This window comes from Balaenoptera musculus, chromosome 10, assembly GCF_009873245.2.
Source record: "Balaenoptera musculus isolate JJ_BM4_2016_0621 chromosome 10, mBalMus1.pri.v3, whole genome shotgun sequence".
NCBI lineage: Eukaryota > Metazoa > Chordata > Mammalia > Artiodactyla > Balaenopteridae > Balaenoptera > Balaenoptera musculus.
The window spans coordinates 4,263,184-4,279,997 of NC_045794.1; the positions used below are offsets into that span (position 1 = coordinate 4,263,184).

Below are 16,814 nucleotides of genomic sequence, written 5' to 3' on the forward strand. Positions count from 1 at the left end.
GAGTACGGCAGAGTCACGTCAGGGCCGTCGTTCTTCCTCAGATTTACCCGCTCGTACTTCCCCCTCCTTCGAACATCTGGAGCCCTTGGCTCGTGTTGCTTGTGTAGCACGTGGGTTACCTTGTCTGTACGGGTCTCAGACCTCCCCTGCTCTGCTCAGTCTCCTTTTAAATCTGGAACCGCCACAGTCATGGGCAAATGAAGGGCGTCTCGTGAAGGAAAGACTTAGGAGAGGATGCATCCGTGGGGACCAGGGGCCACTTGTGCCATCCTCCTGCCGAGCGTCTTCAGGCTGGGGAGCGCCTGCCTCCGCCCCGTCCTGACCTTCCGCCTCTCGTCCTCGCAGACTTCAAGTTCGCCATGTACCCGCCGTCGATGATCGCAACTGGAAGTGTGGGAGCTGCCATCTGTGGGCTCCAGCAGGACGAGGACGTGAGCTCGCTCACGGGCGACGCCCTGGTGGACCTCCTGGCCAAGATCACCAACACCGACGTGGTAGGTGGCCCCCATCCATCCTCTTGGCGGAGACCAGGCCTCTCTTTCCTCAGCTCGGGTAGAGAGGCAGTTGGTTCGATGAGGAGGTGGCAGAGGTTGTTTGTTGCTGTTGGTTTCTGTTTTCTGAGATCAGCACCCGCGGTCATAAGAAAATTCAGCAGGTGAGGCCTCACGTGCCATCAGATAGAGACAAGAACTTCGCAAGCAGAGACAAGCGGGGAGGACGGGCTGCTGACCAGTTCCCTGCGTGGCCCGGGCTTCCGCGTGGGTCTGATTTGTTGCCTGTTGCTTGTTTCCATTTATGTACAGTCCACAGCCTGCCTCTCCTCCAGCGTGGAGCTTTCTCGCCTGCTCACGCGCGCTGAGGCCGGCAGGCAGGGCGGGAGCAAGCCCCCCCCTGCGCCTCAGGGCTTGGGAGACGGAGGGGCCCCCCACCTCCACAGACCTCTCCACCCCGCCTGCCTCTAACTTCCCTTTAGTTCGACGTGATGACGGATAAAAAGAGTTAAGTGCCGTACAAATGCAAGGAACTATTATTAGCTATAGATTTTTCCATTCTGGGTGCCCTCTGGACAGTGCAGAGGCTGTAACTCTGGTTGCCAGCATTTGAAGCTCCTTAGAGGAAGAGAGGATTGGGGGACAGCCCAGGGTCCAGGGAGGCTCGGATTCAGCTAGCTGGAAATGGCGGTCCTTAGAAGGTTGATTTCTGCGAGGTCAGAGAGGGGGAGAGGCCGGGGTCACCGGCCTGGGACCAGAACCTGGAGGCTCTGACGCCCAGCCTGGGAACCCTGCATTCCTCCCTCGCTGCAGCTCCTGGGATCTTTTTGTTTGAAAAAGGCCTTTGGTTTAAAGGCACTCGAGAGAGGGGTGTCAGCTCCGAGGCCCTCTCAAGTCACCATGGAGAGGCCCAAGAATGCAGGGGAACTTTGTGATGACCCCTTCTGGATGGTCAGGGGATTCTGAATGCCCTGCTGTGGGCATATATTGACTTATAAGGGATAATGTGGTTTACAGGCCTGGGGCCGGTGCCTCCACCAGGGATGCTGGGCAAAAGGGTAAATGTCAGCACGCCTAAGGCTGCAGTTGGCTGGCCTCCCCCCGACACCTCCCCCCCCAGATTTTGCCTTGGCCTTCATTACCATCTCAAGGAGATGGCACAGGGAGGGGTTCTCCTCTGAAACAGTTCTTAGAGATGCTTTTCAAATGCTGGCTCCAAACAGGCTTCTGAAGCATGGTTTCCAAAATATAGATCGAAAAGACCCTCCACTGCAGCTTCCTGGGAAGAATGCTCTTCGAATCCTCTAGAGGCAAATCTTGGACGGAACTTAGCATTTATAGAAATGATATGCTTCCTTCCTTTTCTGAATATCTCCTATTAAGGCTGCCTTGCCAAAAGGACTCCCAACCGGCTGAAGACCAGCCCCTCCTCGACCCCCGGGGACAAAAATGTCAGTGACAAGTGTATGACCCCACCTCCCACCCCCCCCCGCCAGCCTTATAACCTCCTTCGGATATTTCTAGATGTGCCCTGATGGGCTGATTGTCCCACGGGGTCTCCAGCTTTCTCCCGCATCTCTGTGTCACCCCTTACTGGCTTCAGATGGACAGAGGTCGCTCCTGGGGTGCCCGTGGAGCTCGTGGGCTGTGCTTTGCTTTTCAAGTCCGCAAACCAGTCTTCTCCTTTCATACGGGAGACACTGCTTGCCCCTTTCAGATACTGTGTAGCCAGGCCATCCTAGTCCATTGTCAGACTGGGTCAGCTAGATACAAAACTGGCTTAGAGCTTCCTTCTAAAAATCGCAGCTGTTGAATGGAGATGCACACATGTGCCTCGTTCTCACCAGTGGGCCCCGGGTTAAACATTTTAATGTGAAAAACCAAGCATGCGTGTACCACGTTTTCAGAGAACAGTTGGAGAGCTCAGGAAGCTCCCAGCTTACCTCGGGTCCCCAGAGCCTCACTCCCACTCTTCCTGGGACGTCCTCGGTGCCTCAACTATTGTGCGTGCCGGACTTCGGGCGCTAAGTCCTCCCACCCATCAGCCTGTGCTCTCTGGAGAGCTCTTGGTGCAGGCTGTCACCTTGTGAGCAAGGCCCAGGAACAACAAGCAAGGCACAGGCAGCGTGGAAGAAGTTGGGGGGTGGGCGGCACACGGAAAATAAAAGACGGGGCTCCTGTCACCCAGGAACGTAGCGATTGTGTGGAGGATCCCCAGTAAGGCACGTAAAACCCCAGCAAATGAAGGTCAAACGAACGGATGCTAAGCAGGTGTTAGGAACTAGACACGCAGCAGGCAGTCAGCCCTCGGGAAGCAGCTCTCCGGGCCTAACGTAAAATGCAGAGTAGAAGCCATCCCTTGGTGGTTGAAAATGTCCTTGGGATGGAGAAAGAAACTGTGGTATGTGCATGCCATGGGACATTATTCAACCTTAAAAAGAAATGAAATTCCGATACGTGCTACGCTATGAATGAGCCTTGGACGTGTTAAGTGAAATAAGCCAGACGCAGACAAATACTGTGTGATTCCACTTATATGAGGTCCCGAGGCCCCTAGACGTAGTCAAATCCATAGAGACAGAAAGTGGAATAGAGGTTCCCAGGGCCCAGGGGGTGGGGGAGTGATTGTGTAATGGGGATGGAGTTTCCGTCTGGGAAGAAAAGTCCTGGAGGAGGGGGGTGGTCTCACGACACAGTGCATGTACTCAAAGCTAACACTGTACACTTAAAACTGATGGAGACGCTCAGTGCTGGGTGGTGTATATATTGCTACCACAAAAAGTTGTAGATACCCACGTAGACATATAATGTCCTTGGGCCACAGTGAAGTTGAGCCCTCCCACAGGGAAGCCCAGTGCCCAGACCACCTTCTGCCCTATGGGCCCTGGTGCACGGGCAAATAAGAATCGGGAAGTGCCGGCCTTTGACCCCAGAGTCCTACAGTGGTGTGCTAGCCCTGTGCACCTGGCACCTAGAGACCTGGGCCAGCTGACGGTGTCCTTTTTCCGTGGATTGTCAGAGATACGACTGTAGGAAGAGGATCCCCTCTTTCTCCCCTGAAACAGCCAGAGCCATCTCTCTGGCTCTCTGGCCGGCGGCAGAGAGCTTTGATAGGAGGGACCCACGCGGCCCTGAGAAAGCTGCTCTCTGTTGCTTGCTCTGGTTGCCAAAATAAACCGGAACGCTTCATTCCAAAGAGAAGGCTGAGTGAGAAGCCTGACAGTTTTACAGGGAATAAAAGTCTCAGAGGGTGGTGTATTTTAAGTACTCTTTCCTTCTACTCCTAAGTGTTGCTAAAAACAGACACCAGCCAGAGAGGCCATTCTGGCTTTGGGGGAACGTCTACCGGGGCTTCCGTTGCCAAGGGTCCGCTTGCGAAGGGGGGGACCGACTGGGCCACTTCCCTGGCAGAATCGGGGTTCCTCTTCCGTCCCCTCGGCATCCTGCTGGAGCTTGGTGCCAGCCTTTATCTCCCTGTTCACTTGTATATAGACTCTTTTGAACGAGACCCAACTTTGACTCAGCCTTTTCTCCAGATCCCCTGGCAGAGTCATTGGGGAATGATGTGGGGAGGGCGGAGGAGGAAGGAAGGGGGACAAAGGCTGGGCAGGTGGGTTTCAAGTGTGTTTCTAGTGCTTTGGTCTCCCTAGGTCTTTTGGAAAAGCTAGATGGGTCTTAACATTACCAATACGTCAGGGTCCCCTGACTTTTACCTGACTTTATCTTAGAGCAAGTCACTTTGTTTTCACGTGACACCATTTTCCTGAGTCACTAATGAACAAGCAGAATTGGGGCTCACGGGCCATGAAGATGGGAAGTTATTGGAAGATGTTTAACAGAACAGGTAGAGATGTGAGTCGTCCTGTCATTATATGTATTCTTTTCTACCTAGATTACACCAAAACTCTCTGTTACCTTCTTTTTTCTTTCTTTTTTTTAAGTCTTCATTGAATTTGTTAATATTGCTTCTGTTTTATGTTTTGGTTTTTGGGCCAGGAGGCCTATGGGATCTTACCTCCCTGACCAGGGATCGAACCCACATCCCCTGCATTGGAAGGCTAAGTCTTAACCACTGGACTGCCAGGGAAGTCCCTTGAATTCTTAACTATTGCCCAAGAAGATTCCAGGACATCCCTCCCCTAGGGTCATCCTGGCCATATTAGGATGCTGTTTGTCAATGAGCAGTCCGCAGCGCCAGGGAAGACTCGATTGTGACTGCATGTCAGAATCCTAGGGTCCCCACCCTTGCCTTGGTCCCCGGAGCCCTCACAGCACACCTTCTCCTGAAGACCCCTGTGTCCCCGAGACTGTCCTTTGTGCCCTGAACAGGGCCTGTGGTCAGAAGCCTCCAGAAGAGTCGCTGCAAGGGAAGCCGGGGGTGGGACGGCAGAGGAAACAGAAATGGAGGCTGATGGTTCCCGCTCCTGCTTGAGCTTGATTTTTGCCGCGGGCCTCATTTGGTATTCAAGGAAATAAGCCCACCAGGCTGTGAAGAAAGGAAGAATGAGATAGTTTCCTAAGTTGTCTGTGCCTGAGTTGGCCGCGGGTCCGGGGCTCATTCAGCCCTTTGTGCCCCTGTTGAGTGCAGTGCGTGTGTGGTGACAATGCCGTGATGCAGTGACACTGGAGGCTGATGGTAGCAGTTCCGCAGCCCATTCACAGGGCCGAGGAGGGTGCGGGGCGCGGGGCTGGAGCCAGCACGCGGAGGAAGTGGGGCCGGGGAAGGAGCCGGGCATCACAAACGCCGCTGTCAGGGCTCCGGGCGGGGGGGGGGGCCGGGGGGCCGGGGGCGGGCGGGGGAGGGGCCCCAGCATCATCGGGCTGGAGGCCTGCCCGAGCCCCAGCTCTGTGGAGTGCCACCTGTCCAGGCTGACAGACGAGCATTATGGCTCTCCTTCTAATCAGCTTAATTTGGGGCATCTCGACACAACGGCTGGTGCTTTCGGAGGTTGCCGAGGAGCAGAGGGCCGGGAGCCGCGGCACTTGCCGTGCACGGAGGCGCTGTCGGGGGCTTTCCAGGCCACTTGGACTGTGTCTCCCTTTCTCGGAGATTCTCTGCCCTGTCTTTCCTTAGAGCCCGGAAGAGGCAGAGAGGTGCACAGGGAAGAGAGTTCTGGAATTGGGAGTCTCGCCCTTTGAAGGCCAGGGTTCGTTTTTAACTAGGTGTGATTGGGGGGAGGAGCCAGCTTCGGGTGGGTTCCCCAGCTGTGAAGTGGGCGCGGCTGGCTGTTCGATCTCCAGAAGCCCCCCAGAGCCCCCAGTTCTCAGATCCTGTAAGGATCTGTGTGTGTCGCCTTAGAACTCCGCCCCTGGACACATGGCCGTCACTCTTCTCCAGCTTCGCTTTGGGTTCCCTTCAGGCTCTGCAACTTGTCCCCCTTCTGTTTCCTTCTCTGGGCTTGGCCTCCTCCTTCCACCAGATCACCCCTCCCACCCCGGTCCCCCCCGGCGCTCTCCTACCCACTCGGGAGATTGGGAGCCCCTCCGGCAAGACCGGGGCTACACCAGCCCACCCTCCCTCGGACCTCACTTTCCACCAGCTCACAGGAAATTCACACGCTCCTGGGACGCCCAAGAAGGGCTCCCGCAATCCTAAAGGAAGGTTTAAAATGCAGGGAGTGAGCTCTGTTTCCAGGAAGAGGGATGCCGATTTCCTTCCTGCCACTGTCAGAGTAGAACGTGCAACATCCTTTATGCAAGACAAGCTCTTGCCCTTAAGTAGGTTTTCATCTGGCCGAGAGCCAAGAGGTCCCCGCAGTTGAAACTGAGATTAGGACAGCCAAGTCGTGAAGCAGTGGAACCAGAGGAGGGTTAGACGGAGACCCCAGAGCGCTCTCCAGGAATGAGGGACACCACTGACCCACCGAGAGCTTTAGCTTCCTGCTCTGTCACAGCTGAGCCTGTGGGCTTCAGGGTCCCTCAGTTCTGGGGGAACTGCTATTGTCATCCCTTTTCCCTTGGAGTAAGGGGTATCAAGGAGGAAGAGCTGGCCATAGTCAGGAATGATTTCGATTGAAGTTAAAATGGGACTGGAAAGATCAAGAAAGGAGAGTTCGTGTTTTATGTGAAAGCTTTCTTCATTTTATTCGGGAAAGCTGGTTTTGGCTGGAAGTTACATAAATATGACATTCGACGCCCGTGTTCTCTTGAAGTCCCGTAGAAGTCACTGCCCAGTGTGCCAGCCCTCCCTGTAGGCCTTTCTCAGAACTGTTCCTTTAGGGTCTAAGGCTGCTGGGAGGGAAGTCTAAATACCGGGAACAATAGGAACATGGGTGACCCAAAGGGAGACTGTCCGTGGCCCCAAATCAAGTTCGTTAGCTCTCCAGAGCCCGGTCTCCCTGTTTGGAGGACCATCCATCTCGGCTGCTGGTGTGGCTAAGGCAGTGATGATCACGGCATCCTGAGTTTGTCGTGTTATTGGGGTAACAGATGTGCTGACCCAGAAGTAGAGCCTTGGAGGAAGGAAAGTCGGACAGGATTGGCCAGGAGCTTCCTCAGGGACAAGCCAGAGGAGTTTTGACTATCGCCAGTTTTTAACGTTGTTAACCTTGTTCTTTAAGATTAATTGTTTGAGATCATAAGGCTTTCGGGTCCTCAGGTACCTTCCGCTGAAATGCAGGTGTCCTTAGAAGCATCCTGCCTTTAGCCTTCACCACCGAGCACCTTCGTGAGCGGTGAGTGACCAGAAGCACAGCCACTGCAGGACGGGCCTTGGAGGAGGAGTGCTGGGCGGACAGAGCAGGCAGCGGACAAGGCCCATCGGCTTCTAATCACCAGTTAGGGGGTCAGGCAGGTTAGAGGACATGACCAGGCGAGGCCACAGGCCAGTCTGAGAAATGTTGGCGGGTCCTCAGTGGCCAGTCCCTGGCTGTTTCTCAGGGGGGACGGAGAGCTCTGGGCCGGGGTACGTCTGCCCTGCCGGACGCTCCATCCACTGTGCCTGCTGCACTGCCCGCCTCACCTGTCCTGAGCAAATGCTCGTTCGTACCTCGTTTCAAAGAAATCTCAGGAATTCTTTCACAGTCCAGGAAGGACTTCTTTCTGTTCATAATAAATGATTGTCGTGTGTCGAACTCAGCACTTTGTCCAAACGATCTCAGTTGATCCTCCGTCTGTGAGCGTTTCCTGAGCCTTATTTTACAAGTGGGGAAACTGAGGTCAGAGAAGGAAAATAACTTAGCGGCTGCCTGCAAGTCTGGTGGGGCGACAGCAAATACCCCTGCCTTCTTGTCACTCTTAATTCATTCCAGGTGAAATTTCATCTCTGCCCTTAACGCTCGGTCTTCCATTGCCCCCAATCTTGATTTTCATAAAAAGCTGAAATGGATGAGAGATAAGAAAGGAAAATGTGGGCGTATGGAAACGGTGTTCCTGAGAACCCCAACTTTATTTTTAGATCTTTGGAAAATAGAGATAACGCTTTGGTGCTCGGCAAACAGTAACCTGTGGGCAGCTGCACGGTGAAACAAGCACAAGGGAAACACATACATTAAACTGTGGCAAGACCCAGGCAGAGTGGATTTAACATATGTTCCATGTGTCTGTGCTGCTTACGAGAGCACAGGAAAGCAGGCTTGCCAAGGAAAGACGTTGGGAGATAGCTCCTACGAGCAATTTCTTCAGCTCACCTCCCACTTGCTAGTACCAACCACCATCCCTCCCTGGTGACACCCACGAATTGCCGCTGTGTCCCATGCCACCCAGCTAACAGAAACATCTGCCTGAGATCAACACATTCTGAATCTTCCCTACCAAATATAGACTAATATCAAAGCAATGCAGCAATTTTTTTTTTTGCCTATTCCCAAATTAGATGGCTCAAGTGTCCAGAATTTTGTGAACATTTCTGTGTTGTATTTTTATGAGAGTTAAGGGAACGGTAAATAAGCGAAAAACAGATTGCTTGTTTTTAAGCGGTTCCGCAGTTGCTGTGAGGGTCAGTGTAGTTCAGTCCATTCTCTTATCTATCCCTTGGGTAGTCTAGTGCTGTCACACTGTCTGTACGGCTGGCCTTCCCCTTTTCCCTCTCACCTCCCGGTGTCCCCAGGCGGGAAGCATCTCGCTGGCCCTTGGATTACCAGGCACTGCGTGGCCACAAATGGCTCCTCATCTCGGCCAGCGCTGCCCAGGTCCTGTGCATACAACTCACCTGGGCTTCTGCTAAAATGCAGATTCTGATTTGACTGGTCTGGAGAGGGATGAGGTTCTGCATTTCTTTTTTCTTTTTTTAATTAATTAATTAGGCTGCATCGGGTCTCAGTCGTGGCACTCGGGATCTTTCATCGCGGCACGCAGGCTTGTCTCTAGTTTTGGCATGTGGGCTCCAGAGCGCGCGGGCTCAGTAGTTGCGGCACCGTGGGCTTAGCTGCCCCGCGGCCCGTGGGATCTTAGTTCCCTGACCAGGGCTCAGACCCGCGTCCCCTGCATTGGAAGGTGTATGCTTAACCACTGGACCACCAGGGAAGTCCCAGGTTCTGCATTTCTAACAAGCTCCCAGGTGGTGCTGACGCCGCCGGTCCGTGGACCCCACTTGGAGTGGTGAGGTTCCCCGGCACCGGAAGGATGCATCTCCCGTACGTTTCAACTTTCTTTCTACTGGAAAAGGAGCGCGGACTTAGGCGGGGCTTGAATCGTGTGTGTTTTCTTCATCAGTTGCTCTGTGTACTGTGTTGCCCTTGCTAACAGCTCTGGTCTGGACCGTTCTTCTTCTAGGATTGCCTCAAAGCCTGCCAGGAGCAGATTGAGGTGGTGCTTCTGAACAGCCTACAGCAGTACCGTCAGGACCAGGGCGACGGATCCAAGTCGGAGGACGAGCTGGACCAAGCCAGCACCCCTACAGACGTGCGGGATATTGACCTGTGAGAGGATGTCGGGCAGGCCGAATGGGAGAGAAGCGTCCAATCTGCTCTCTCCTTCTCTCTGGTTGTGTTTTGTTCTCTTATGTTTTAGGATGAAACTTAAAAAAAAAAAAAAAAATCTGCCCCCACCTAGATCATATTGAAAGATATTTTAGAAGTGAGAGATAAAGGTCCTATAAAAACGGAATCATTAAAAGCATTTGGTGCCTATTTGAAGTACAACAGAAGGGAATCCCGTATATATGCGAACAGTTATTGTTTGATGATATTAAAAGTCATAGTAAAATGCTTACAGGAAAACCTGCAGAGTAGCTAGCGAAAATGTATGCCTGCACTATGGGAACAAATTAGAGACTTTTTTTTTCATGTTATGAACTAGCACGTATATACCCCTGGTAGGATAATTTCGAGGAATTGCGGATGCCATTTATGGCAGGATTAGATTGCAAAGCAATGAACTCGAGAAGGAATTAGAAATAAGGAGGGACAGGACGGGGAGGGAGTTACAAAATAATCTCAGTGCGATCGAACCATTTTGGATGGAGAAGCGCCCTTGCTCCCGACCACCTGTTTGTTACTAAGTCAGGAGCGTTGCTGGGTCTCTAGTGACAACTCTTGCTGTCTACAGTAGCTGCTACCTAAAAGAGATGATGTTTTGCCCGTTGGACACAGGTGATTGGATCCTGGGGTTTCACGTTTTTCGACATCTTGCTTCTTCTTCCAAACATGGTTCGTTGCAGACACCACCCAGTTTTTATCTAAAAGGGGCAATCTAGCTACGGGCCATCCCCAAAACTCCTATGAAATGGAGGCAGACGGAGCCCGAGGGTGGGATCTGGAATGGAAACTTTTCTCCTGATGTGTTCAAGAGAGTAATGTGACCTTGGCATCCCTCATTAGGAAACAAACGAATTCTTTGGTGCTGATTGGCATGTCTGGTCCACAGGTGAGCGTTTTGGTATAAACCATTCCATTCGAAAAGCACTTTGAAAAATTGTTCCCGAGGGATAGATGGGATGGTTTATGCAAATCATGCAGAGTAGTTGCCTCCCTTCTCCTCCTGTGCCCCCTCCCCTCCTGCCCCCAGTTGGGTTGCTGTCCTGTATCTGACACTCTCTGGCATCCCCACCGGAACTCAAGACACACCCTCTTCCGCTGAAATCCCCATCACAACATTCCTAAAAACAAAGCTCTGTTACCATTTTGATGGCACAGAAGGATCTTAATTCCCACCTCTATACTCCTCCTTTGGACATGGAAAAAAACGTTATTGCTGGTGCAAAGACAGACAGCGGGTCATCAGTGTGGCATTTTGTTCCCGTTTCCGTTTTTTTGTTGATTTCATTGCAAGGTTGCATTCAGCGTACTTGAATTTTTTTTCCTCTCCACGTCTTAGAGGCATTCAGTTAGCAGAGAGGTTGAAGCACCAACTTTTTTTTTTTTTTGCACAATTATAATTGACAGGTAATGAAGCTATTAAAATATTTGCCTTTTTAAGTAAAAATAAGAAAAAGATCAGAACAGGGCTACTTTGAAGAATTGTTTTATACACAGATTCTGCCTTGTTTCGTAGTATAAGGGTTTAAGATGGAGAAAAATCTAAGGGTCTCTTATTTTTCATTTTATTATGTTCAGTTTTTTATTATTTTTTTTTTTTTTTGCGCTGCTAAGAAGCTAAGATCATTCATTGTTATCCACATTAACAGTACCTAGCTGTAATGTTTCACCGAGTGTGCTGCTATTTTATAAACAATTTTATAATATATTATTTTACCGCTTAAATTTCCAAGTCCTGAAGTAGATGGTTGAGATAGGAGTTCTTCGTACTGGAAAAGCCCTTCCATACATAGTTTGTTTTCTTCTGGTAGCGTATTCATGGATTTTTTTTTTTTTTTTTCCTCTCTGGTCACATCCTTCAAAGACAGAGTATTCTTTACCTCAGGTTTACTGGACAAAATCAATAGCTACAAAAGAAAATGGTTCACATTTTTGTTCTCATAATACCTCACAACCGTACAGTTTCTGCTTGGGAGCCCATTAGTCAGGAAAGGCAGACGGGGGGAGGAGGCTGCAGCCCCTCCCAGGTGGAAGGTGGAGGTTTTGGCCCCAGGGTCTCACGCCCAGGGACCTCTTCCGTGGTGAAGGTCATCAGGCTTCCATTCTGACTCTGGTATCCTCATCATGATGGAAAAAATGCAATTGAACCAAGGGATTTCCCCTCCCCCGCAAGGCTGACACTCAGCACAGAGGTTGATGCAGTGGCCTAGGTACCACTTGGGTACCAGCGATCAGGACACAGACTAGAGAATTCCAGCAGGCTATCTGGAGAGTCTCATCTTGCAGGCCTTTCTAAAGCAGGGCTCTCCTCTGCTTTGGGTCCTTTCTCATCTGGCACGTTTCCCCTCTCTCTGGCCCCTTCCCGGATACGGGCAGCCCCCGTTCAGGATGATCTCGGAGGGTTTCCTAGGTCTGAACCTGCAGCAGGTAGGGTTGCCATGGCAACCGCTCCCACCTGTCTGGCCTGCGGCAGGTCCTCGCTAAGTGGCACTAAATGGTTTTCGGGTTTTAGATCGTGCGTTGAATTGGCATGGTTGGAAAAATGGGTCCGATGAGTATTGGATTGGTGGTCGAAGGGAGGCGGGGAGGCCGCTTCTCTGCAGAGATGCAGTCCCAGCCGAGTCAGTCTCCCGTGAAGTGTGTTAGAAGGGTTCAGGACTTGGTGAGTTACATGACCCTGACATTCTAGGGATTCCTGGTGGGCCAGTGGGTGCTGTATTCTGAGGTTTTGGAGAGGAAGGCCGAGCAGCCTGTGTTTTATCGGGAGCACACTTTGCACAGGCCACTCTTCTGGGCCCTGAGGGGTTCCACGGGATGGAGGAATGCAAGGGCCCTAGAGTTCTTGGGAGTCTTGGAACCTAAAGAGAAAGCCAGGTACAGATCCCTTGAACAGTGACCAGCCGCTAAGCTCAGAGGGAAGCAGCACATGAGAGAACCTGACAAATAAGGAAGGAAACAGGCCAACAGGCTTCGCCAGAGCCCTTCACTTCCCACTGTCCCTGGAGCCCCCAGGGGGCCACTGGGGCCTTCTGGCTTTTTCTTCTTCCCAGCCCTGGAGCCCCCAGGGGGCCACTGGGGCCTTCTGGCTTTGTCTTCTTCCCATCCTCAGGGCCTAGTGTGATGGGAGATGTAGGGTTGCTGATGGGGAGGGTGCTAGGTAATTTAGCTTTTCTGCCTGCTCTCTCCTTAACAGAAAAGAAGGGACCCCGGCTTTGTTGAACTGGCTTGTACCCGCTCCTTGGATCTTGGTTTCCTCGGTAGGAGTTTTTGTCCCAGAGGAGTTCACTTCTCCCCGTGCATTTTTTTCTCTTTCCTCCCACTAAGAGGGTTCCAAACCTATTCTGGTCTTTCTCTACCTTGTTGTCTTTCTCTCTCTTCTTTACTTCCTCCTCTTTATGGTTTCTTCTTTTGTTTTTTTTTTTTTTTTTTTGTTGTTTGTTTGTTTATATGTTTTTCTCCATCAGTGGGAGCTAAGTTGTTCCCCTAACCTGCCAAATTTTGTTCCTTCCCCTATTTTGGCCAAATCCTACGGGGGAAAATCCTTGTATGCCAAAAATATATGCTAAGCATAATTCCGTTCCATGCGGGTTCATAACAGCCGAGAAGCCTGCAGGCAGGGGCAGGGGACCGATGCCTCAGCAGAATGCTACCCCTAGGCTGAGAGAAGGGGCTTCTGTCCGGGGAGGCTGTCCTCTGGAACTGCCCCACCCCACTGAGCAGCCCACTGTGTCCCCCAGCCAGGTCCCTGTTGGTCTGTGTGCTGTAGCAGAGGCCCCGTCCGCCCTCCTTCAGCATCCAAGTCGGGCACGCGTGGCTCCGAGGGGACACCACCCCGGCTGCGGGCATCGGGGGCTTCCCTTCCGAAGGGGCCGCGGCCCGGCCCCAAGGCCATGTCCACGCTGCCCTGGGAGCCCTGGGACTGCTGGGTTAGGACGGTAGCAGGATTGGATGACTTTCTCAAAGAGGGCAGGGGCATTTTCCCTCCACGGGCCACAGGGGGCAGGGCTGGGAGAAGAAATAGACTCGCACCTTATCTCATGTAAATAATGATTTTCTAGCTCAAGAAGAGAATATTGGTAGAGTGGAAATGGGAAGTAAGAATGTGGGGGGGACATCTGAGTAAGCCAGCTGGCTTCTAAGCCAAAAGGATTCCTCTTTGTTTATCTTTGAGACAGTCCGACCCTGAGAATAGCTTTAAAAGGGAAATTAGTGCCGAGACGGTAAAGTCCCCTTCAGCCAGCCAGACGCTCTGTAGCTACGGAGCACAGTGGGCTCGGGGCAGTTCCTGTCACCCGTTTGTACAAAATAGGGCCGGGAGATTCAAGAGGACCTGTATAGCTTCCTCATCCCACTTGGCTTTTCATGATTCTGGATTCTAAATGACCCAGAACCGTCACTTCAGCCAGAACCACCGTTCTGTATCCGTGTGTCTCTGCTTTTAGACTTGGCTGGGCTGTCAGACCCGATTCTTGGCTTAGGTTTCCAGAAGCCGTCGGCAAACATACACGCGCATGCTGGAGCCGCCACATTTATCCCTTTGCCTGCAGCCTACTTTGGGGAAAAAAGTGCCTTACTGACTGTAGCATTACAGTAGCCAGTGTATTTTGACAGGTGCCTATCCTTTAAAAAAAAAAAAGTTCTCGTGGTTTCTTTTGTTTTTTTTTTTGATTGGTTGTATTTCTTACTGCTGGCCAGCTCTGAAATCCCCGGCAGATCACCAGGCCATTGGATTTTTTCCATTATGTTCATTACCATGTACCTCAGATCTCTCTCTCTCTCTCTCTCTCTCAGTTACAGTTTCTCGTCTTGGACTTTCTTTTATTATTATTATAATTTTTTTTTTTTTGCTTTAAAATGAGTGTGATGCCATATCCAGTCAATTTTATTCTCTCACCATGTACTCTGTAAGAGGTGTGGGTGTTTATTTGGTCGGCATGCGAGCAAGTGCTAAAGTAGCATGATCAGTATACACGGAAGGTTTTTAGGAAGTATGGGAAAAAAAATGTTGTATTGGCCATGATGGTGACATGGTATAGTCAAGCTGCCTTTTCAGAGGTCCTATCTGTTCAGTGTTAAGTGATTTTTAAAAATAATAACCTGTTTTTCTGACTAGCTTAAAGATGGATTTGAAAATGGTTTTGGATGCAATTAGGTTATGCTATTTGGACAATAAACTCACCTTGACCTAAATTCTCTGGCTTTTTTGACTTCTTTCTTGACCAGCAATCCTCAGCGTGGAACACAGCTTTCTTGCGTCAGGACTCTGTTGGCCGCAGCTGGTGCTGGGGTAAAATGCAAATCCTAACCTGGAGGGTCATCTGTGTGTGTCATTGCAGTGCAACCAATTGATGACCTTGTTTTTTTAACTTTTGGATCACCCATACAACCCTCTTATAAACCAGAAGCCTCAGGCCACCTTCAGAAGGTGGGTCAGTCACTGCTGTCGTGACCAGACCTCAGATGCTAATCTTCTGGTTATTGCCAGCTACTCACTCCTGGGTATGAGTATCTCCTGGCTTCCGAGGTGCCACCTCTAGATTCGGCGGGGAGGGGAGGGCGTGCCTCTGGAGAACCCAACCTCCGCAGCTTTCCCGGTTGCCTGCAGCTCTTCCCGGCTCCCACCTGATTCCTGATTCTCCCTCTCTGTATCCCTCCTGTGAGGACTGGACTACCACTGCCTTGGTGGAAGGGTGGTGAGGTAGAGCCTGGGAAAGGGGTGGGAAAGTCCACACTTAAACAAATTGCCCGTTGCTCCCCGACCTCAGCAACTCAGACCAGCCTCTTTCCCAAGAGTGATGGGTCATGCCCTTTTGATGTTACTACGAAAATTCATTTTCTCTGTAGTTCCCTGTCTCTTTCAAAGTCACTGAATGGATAAAGAAGATGTGGTACATATATGCAATGGAATATTACTCAGCCATAAAAAAGAATGAAATATGCCATTTACAGCAACGTGGATGGACCTAGAGATTATCGTACTAAGTGAGATAAGTCACACAGAAAAAGACAAATATCATATGATAACACATGTGGAATCTAAAGAAATGATACAAATGAATTTTATCTACAAAACAGAAACAAACTCACAGACTTACAAAACAAACTTATGGTTACCAAAGGGGAAAGGTGGTAGGGAAGGATAAATTAGGAGGTTGGGATTAACATATACGCACTACTATATATAAAACAGATAATCAACAAGGGCCTACTGTAGAGCACAGGGAACTCTACTCAATAGTCTGTAATAACCTATATGGGAAAAGAATCTGAAAAAAGAATAGATACATGTATAACTGAAACACTTTGCTGTACACCTGAAACTAACACAACATTGTAAATCAACTGTACTCCAATATAAAATTTTTTTAAATGTGAAAATAAAATAAATGAATTTCTGTGAGAGTTACACAATGAAATATTAAAGGAAATAGAGCTACAGAGACACAAAATAATAACCTAGTTCCTAAGGAAAAAAAAAAGTCACTGAAGGCTGTTTTCCAGTTTCATTCTGACCTGAGTTGCAAGTGGGAAGATAAGTACTGGTCACGGTGCGAAAGTACAGATGAAAACATTCCCTGTTAGTCCCAAGGAACTCCACTTTATAGGATGTTTCATCTTACAAGGACTCTCGAAATTCCCCTTTGTCTCCATCCCCCATTGATTTCCAGTGTTCTTGGAGAAAAGTAGGGATAACTTTTTTCTTGGGTTTCTGCCTCCTGGAGCCCGCTGGACCTCTCGGGAGTTTCCAAGGCCTCTGGTTGCAGCTCTTAACCATCCTTGGAATCCTCTTCTGCATGACCTGCTGTCCAGCCAGGTCCCTCCCTCCCTCCCCTCCCGATCTGTTCGCCCTGAAGTGTTGGTGCCGTGTCCATTAATAACACTCCAACACCGCTCCTTACAAATTCCATCCAGCAAGGCTGGATTCTCCCATCCGGGGCTACGGGTGTTGCAGGTGGGAAGGACCCTGAAGAAGCGAGTGTTCCATCCCACACAGCTGGCTCTGGGTCAATCCAACGGCCCCTTCACAGCACACTCTCGGATCCATTTCATCTTATAAGTGGAAAACCTCAAACCTGAGACAAAAGGGCCCTTTCTGCAAGTGGAAGTTAGTGATGGAGTGGAGACTTCGAAATCCCAGGTCTTTTGTTTGTGCTCTAGTGACTAACGACTTTTCTAACGACTTTGCAGAGATCTGGGACTTTTATGTCAGGACACAGAGGTCACACCAAAATGAAAGTTCCAGTTGCCTTAGTGATGTTCTCAACCTGCTGCCATGAGGCGAACGTTCAGAGCTGGGTATTACACCAGATCATTTCTGCTCTGCTCTTATAGCAGCAACGGCAACAAACATGCTGGCGTGAAGGGTCAGCACATCACAAAGAGCTGACCGGCCACAGCCAACACGCGT

At 50.6% G+C, this 16,814-nt stretch overlaps 1 protein-coding gene across 1 annotated transcript in view; it reads left to right on the forward strand.

Moving 5' to 3' along the window:
• The window catches only part of CCND2 (cyclin D2), a 28,116-nt gene extending 13,520 nt beyond the window's left edge, over positions 1–14,596 (forward strand). The window contains exons 4-5 of the mRNA XM_036865718.1: positions 346–494; positions 9,204–14,596. Coding sequence (XP_036721613.1) covers positions 346–494; positions 9,204–9,353 — 299 coding nt within the window. The 3' untranslated portion in view covers positions 9,354–14,596. The remainder of the gene's footprint in view (positions 1–345; positions 495–9,203) is intronic.
• Positions 14,597–16,814: the final 2,218 nt, after the last annotated feature.